At 38.3% G+C, this 6,606-nt stretch overlaps 1 protein-coding gene across 1 annotated transcript; it reads right to left on the reverse strand.

Moving 5' to 3' along the window:
- Positions 1-4,831: 4,831 nt before the first annotated feature.
- Positions 4,832-6,105, reverse strand: LOC142224651 (uncharacterized). Its single transcript, XM_075294431.1, has 4 exons — positions 6,081-6,105; positions 5,627-5,964; positions 5,438-5,578; positions 4,832-5,359 (listed from the first exon to the last, which is right to left on the reverse strand). Exons 1-4 carry the CDS (start codon positions 6,103-6,105, stop codon positions 5,288-5,290), a joined length of 576 nt encoding a protein of 191 aa, XP_075150546.1. The 3' UTR covers positions 4,832-5,287.
- Between the last annotated feature and the right edge of the window lie 501 nt (positions 6,106-6,606).

Consider the following 6,606-nt stretch of genomic DNA (forward strand, 5'->3'; position numbering starts at 1 on the left):
GAATATACTCTGAAGCAAGTAGAACGAAAATGTCGTTTTCTCAATATTCTTAGTGGATGTTCTTTTGGTATAGAACCGGGTAAGTCTATTACCTTATATAAGTCGTTTATGAGATCAAAGATTGAATATGGGGCTGCAGCACTGGCGAATTCTGGCAAGGTGTCGCTTGACAGACTTCAAACTTGTATTAATAGTTACTTGAGGAAGTCCCTAGGGCTAATACGATGTACGCCTACGCCGATTATTTATCATATGGCTGCAGAGATGCCGCCGCGATACAGATTTCAATTGGCAGCGGCTAAGGAGTTGATCAAAACCTTCGCGTACAATTTCCCGATCAAATCCACTTTGTTAGAAATGCCAACCTCTATTAATACCAGCCTTAGTGAGACTTTTTCGAAGTACAGAGATGTATTGGAAGCTGTAGCTGAAACTAGACTATTCACGACCAAATCCCCGAATATACATATTGAGACCGATTTTTTTCAAGGTGCAGCGGTTAAGAAGTCTGAGGCAAATGCTGACGTTGTCGAACGACTGTACAATGAAAAATTGGCTCAACTTCAGAATGATAACTTTGATATTCTCTTCACCGATGGTTCAGTTAACCAGAATGACACAGGCGCTGCATTCGTTCATCTTCGTTCGGGCACTGTATTTGCTTATTTTGATGAAAAAGCTGTATCCTCGATGTCGGCGGAATTAATGGCCATAATTAAGGCCATTGAGTTTGCTATTGACAACGGACTACTCAAAATCGCAATTTTGACTGATAGCCAAAGTGGAATAAGAGCTGTAGCGAACGGGTTACGTGGCAATCATCTGATTGACAGGATAAACGATCTGGCTTGTGTTTTTGGTGGTGAAATCTATCTTCAGTACATACCGGGTCATTCGGGCATATTATTGAATGAGACTGTAGATCAAGCAGCGAAAAGAGCTAAGGAAATCGGGACAAGGTGGGAAACTCAATGGACAATTGCTGATGCAACCAAAGAAGTGTCCAATAGACTGTGGGCTGAATGGTCGGAGGAATACGCTCGAAGGAAAACAACAAGCAGCTCCCACTATTTTGATATTTTTCCTGCCTTGACCAGGAAACCTTGGTTTCGAGAAAAAACACTGCACCCCATTAAATGTCGTCAAATCAACCGTATATTGAGTGATAACTGCTTTTGCAATGCGACACTTTCCAAGATGAAGGTGGTTCCGGACTCTATTTGCCCATCTTGTGAAGTTGACGAAACGGCAGATCATATTATTTTCCATTGTTCACGATATATTTCGGAAAGAGCAAGACATAATCTCACCGATACAGAGACAGTGAAGGATTTCATTGATATACATGGACTTGATCAGATGCCCTCTCTGGCATCTTTTTTGAATGATATTGGTTTTAAAATGTGAATCATAGCCGCTGGCCTTTCCTTGTTATGGCGTTATAGTAGTGATACTGGCCAAATAATTCTTTGGACTGATGGTCCAAAGTAACTGTTAAAAGACAAAAAAAAATAAAAAAAAGAAGCTCATAATTATTTCCTCCAACTTATTACATGTCACTCCACACTTAGGCATTATTCCCAGGCCAATTCACTGAGACAAGGATACCGATCGCTTATGTAGCGGAAAAATTTCGCCCCATTTTTTGTTGTTGTTTTGTATTGATGTCTGCCTTAGGCATATATTTAACTTCAAATGACTTTTTGTTGTTTGTAATAAACAATTGTTGGCTGAAAACAACACTACACATACACAAAATGTCAACTTAAGTCATCTGCCATTTTAGTTTAACATTATAATTATCATGGGGGGTACACACGTTTGCTCGTGACTTTACCTTTAATTAATATGCCTTGGCCTCATGCAAACGATCCATAAATTCCGTTCCTGGTGTAATACAATTGCTACCGAATCGTTCGAGTTCTCTCACTTCACCTAGGCTCTGTGCTAATCGTTCCAAAGTTCAGCTTCCTTGGCTGAACGAAAACGTCTACTACGCTGTTGATTCATTTTTGCACGAGGGGCCACGCCGTCAATGGCCATAAAGAATAATTTCTGTGGTTTAATCAAGGCAGCGGCACTTCAACGTAAGTACGGCGGAGAACATAAGCAAGACATCTTCAGAATGGAATTAAGAGGAAGAGTCCAGAAGTCAAATGAGACTCAACAAGACTTTGCAACAGAGGTTGAGCGGTTGGTGCTTTTGGCATACCCAGGAGAGAGTCACCCACTTGTGGACCGCATCAAAATTGAGACCTTTTTTGAGTGGCATTCGAGACCCAGACATAAAATGTGCAACATATGCGTCACAAAAAGCTACATTTGTGGAAACTGTAACATTTGCCCTTGCACAAGAGACAGCGAGAGTACTAGCACGTCCTCAAGTTCACAAAGTACGTAAGGTGGAGACTGAGAATGACGAATCAAATTCCGTGATTGATTCAGTGAAAGAAGCCGTTAAGCAGGCAATGCAAGAAATGAAGCAGGAAACAACAAAATCCAGAATGAAGTGCTATAACTGTGATAAGCCTGGACATCTAGCTCGAGAATGCAAAGCACGACGCAAACGGTCAAGGTCCACATCACCATCTCCATTAAACAATAGCCATAAGAAGGTGACCCCACAGTCAAGTGAGTCACCTTTAAACTAAATCGAGCTAGTTCAGCGGGGCAAGAGCTGGCTCCCACAGACGATGGCCCCACCATCTCCATAGCAATAGTTCAACAGAAAAATAACAATTTAACTATTGCGGGTGTTATTAATGGCGACAAGCGTACTTTGACGTTGGATACTGGTGCATCAAAGTCTATCATTAGATCTGATTTAGTAAAAGGAAAAGTTACACCACTGATTGGAGTCAAGCTACGCACGGCTACAGGGGAACCCGCAACCGTATATGGAAAGGTCACCGTAAAATTAACTATTGCTAACAAATCCGTTACTTATGATTTCATTGTGGCCGATATAGTAGACGAAGTTATAATTGGAGCGGATTTCATGATTGCTTTTGGTCTCAATTTGGATATGAAGCGTCGTGTAATGACATGGTGCGATGCCGAAATAACGGTAAACGTGGGATACGACGAGAATACACCTGTCAGACGTTTGACAACGAGCCAATTCTCTGAGACAAGGATACCGTTCGCTTATGTAGCGGAAAAATGTCGCCCCATTTTTGTTGTTGTTTTGTATTGATGTCTGCCTTAGGCATATATTTAACTTCAAATGACTTTTTGTCCTTTGTAATAAACAATTGTTGGCTGAAAACAACACTACACATACACAAAATGTCAAGTTAAATCATCTGCCATTTTAGTTTGACATAATTATCATGGGGGTACACACGTTTGCTCGTGACTTTACCTTTAATTAATATGCCTTGACTTAGTACAAATTGCTCAAAAATTCTCAATTGATCACCTCTCTTGTAATGCGCTTTACAGACTATCAGTTATTCCGGACGGAATGTCGGTGTTTGTAAAGAATCTTACAATGTGTCGGATCGATACAATTTGTCGGCGATGACTAAATAATCGGTAAATGTGTTATCGATCCCATAAACATACAGCAGTATCGATTATGCCTTCGGACTTAATTTATAATGTGCACAATATATGAGATATGTTCGACACAGTGTACACTTAAAAGGTAGAATTAGTAGCCAGCTGATTGCAATTTTTTTTAGTTTGACAGAATATTTCTGTCATTTGTGTTTTTGTTCTTTTGTTGTTGTAATTTGGTATGTTGAATCATCATATCACAAATAGTGACTTTATTGATGTCCATAGATCCAACCTGCTCGTCGTTAGAGTTTATGTATCGCACCGAATTGGATGAAGTTCCAGGATCTTTGTGTGCTTTTCAAGGCAGATTACTAACTGGATGTGGCCGCATACTACGTATTTACGACTTTGGTAAAAAGAAGCTGCTATGAAAACGTGACAATGAGCATATTCAGTACCAAATTTATCCATAGCAATTGGAGATAAATTTGGCAACATGTGCATACAACGCTTACCACATTCCGTTACCGACGACGTTGATGAAGATCCACCAGGCACAAAGTCATTGTGGGATAGAGGTTTACTATCGGGCGCATTTCAAAAGTGAGAATATACCAACATATAATGTTGGCGAGATTATTATGTCATTGCAAAAGGCCACCCTAATACCGAGAAGTTCGGAGGCTATGATCTATACAACTCTTAGTGGTACAGTTGGAGCTTTTGTGCTATTCACCAGCCGTGAAGATTTTGACTTCTTTCAACATCTTGAAATGCATATGCGAAACGAAAATCCACCTCTTTGTAGGAAAAAATGTCATTGATGGCGATCTTTGTGAAAAATTCTATTCATTGATCCATCGAAGCAGAAAACAATAGCAGCAGATATGTTCCGTACACCCAATCATTAGAACACGTTATGCATTCTAATGAGACAGAAAAGGAAACCGAATCTTAAATGCCCACCACCATATATCAAATATAATAGTTTACTTTGAAAACTCTTCGTCGTGGCGGATATTTTCCAAAGTAGATAAGTTCGACCAGTACTCTTCCCAAAGATAAATTTAAAGATTCTACCTATGAAGACTAGATCAGATTCTGGACTTATAAGAAGCAATTTGGTTTGAGTTTTAGAAAAATCATAAATAAATCATAATTGATTAAGTAAAGCCTTGATTTAAAATTTGAAATTTGTAGATTTTTACCGCCATTATTCAAATGATTACGAGGAGTAAAATATGGACATTTTATTTGCAGTTTCAAGCAATTTTTATGATGAGTGCGCTTGCTATACCCTCCAGAAGTGAAATGGTCTATATCGTTGTAAATGAAATTAAATTTATTGATTAATAAATTAAAGGAAAAAGTACATTTTATTAACGTTATAAAAATAGAATATAAAACAAAACAACGTTCACGTGCCTTCATCGTCATCTTCATGAGTTCAGGCCGATTCCTTGAGCTCATCAACGGGATTTTCGTTGGTAACATTTAGTGTTTGAGTATAATATTGGCGCAACTTCATATCTTCTATGTAAATACGCTTCTTGCGCCTTCTTAGACAGTTTGTATATGTATTTTATTTGGTGATGAGTTAATACAGCCTTCTCCTCTGGGTTCAATTTAATCATATCGTCAATACGCAAAATGGTAATGGCGGCTTCTGTGACAAATTTAAAAAATTTGATTTTCGACACAGCAGGTTCCAAAACATCAGCTTTCTTATTGTCACGCACAACGCCCTCAATCAATCATAAACCAGAACATGGGAGGATAGAATTTATGGCTTGGACAGCCTTTCCAATTTGATTCTCAATATGAGATTGATGAACATAAAAAGTTTTTCCTTTAGCTGCAATTACAATATAAAATAGCTCATTGGTAGCATGACCTTTGGTTGTGCTTTTATGAATATTTATATGAACATTACCTCAGATTCGTGTTGATCATGTGGCAGTTGCATAAGTACTTGTTTTAAATTTTTATGGGCATAAACCACACCATTACTCAATAGTGATTCCAAACTACGGGCGAATTCCTTTTTAGGTGGTGTCTCGAAATCTTGAATAACCTATGTAAAGAAAAAAGTCTTAGAAATTTGAATGGGCAAATATTATACACATCTTAACATTTTCATTGCATTCAAAAATGCTATACATCTTGCATTTGATCCCACAACAGTACGTTTGGCATATTGCTCTCCGAGCCTAGCAACGCTGGGATGAATTTGTGAATTATTCCCAAACAGATTAACACTTGTTTTCGGTCTTTCATTGGGTGAAACCTTATCTGACCCTGATACCGCCTTGACAGCCGATGCAGTCTTTGATTGTGGAGTCTTTGGCGTGTTGGAACCAACTTTATTGCCTGATGCTTTTTGTGCTTGAGAATGATCTTTTGGTGCCCTTTGAGCTTCTTGTATTGCTCTTCGTTCTGCCTTTGATAGTGCTGTTTTTTCTGCAAATAGACAAAATGCTTATAGGTTAGAGAACATTTTTGCACGCACATATTTTATTTATGTATTGAATCATATCGTAAAATAGAAACTTACTACTTAATCCTTAGACCACTACCACAGACATCTAGAAAGGACCCCATTATTCAAAATCACGCTTGGTTTAGATTATCAAATTTTCCATAGAAATAAAATTTTGGCAAAAGTTTCAATAGAAATAAAATGTTGACAAAATTTTCTATAGAATTTGTTATTTGTCCTGTAACCTTTTCAACCGTTGTTGCGCCACCACCCGATTTTGCAGCTTTGGCTGCTTGTTTCGCCAATTTCTCGTTCAGCCTTTATTTGTTCACGCGATTTCATACTGGTTGTCGATTCCTTATTTTGTGTCTCAGGCACAGAGAGTTTACTTTACTTGTTTCTACAAATGTTTCGGATATTCCCGTATTTTTGCTTTTGCTTGTTTGACCAACTTTTTTGATTCAAGTTCAGCTCTTATTTGTTCTTGCGTCTTTCAGTATCCTTTGGAGTATTCTATTCATTTGATGTGGACTTAATTGAGGGTGTAGAATTTTCCATGATGTTGGGACTTTTAATCGTTTCGGCTTTTAAAATAGATTCGGTTTCCAATTTCAACTAAAGGT

The sequence above is a fragment of the Haematobia irritans genome, chromosome 2 (assembly GCF_050003625.1).
Source record: "Haematobia irritans isolate KBUSLIRL chromosome 2, ASM5000362v1, whole genome shotgun sequence".
Taxonomy (NCBI): Eukaryota; Metazoa; Arthropoda; class Insecta; order Diptera; family Muscidae; genus Haematobia; species Haematobia irritans.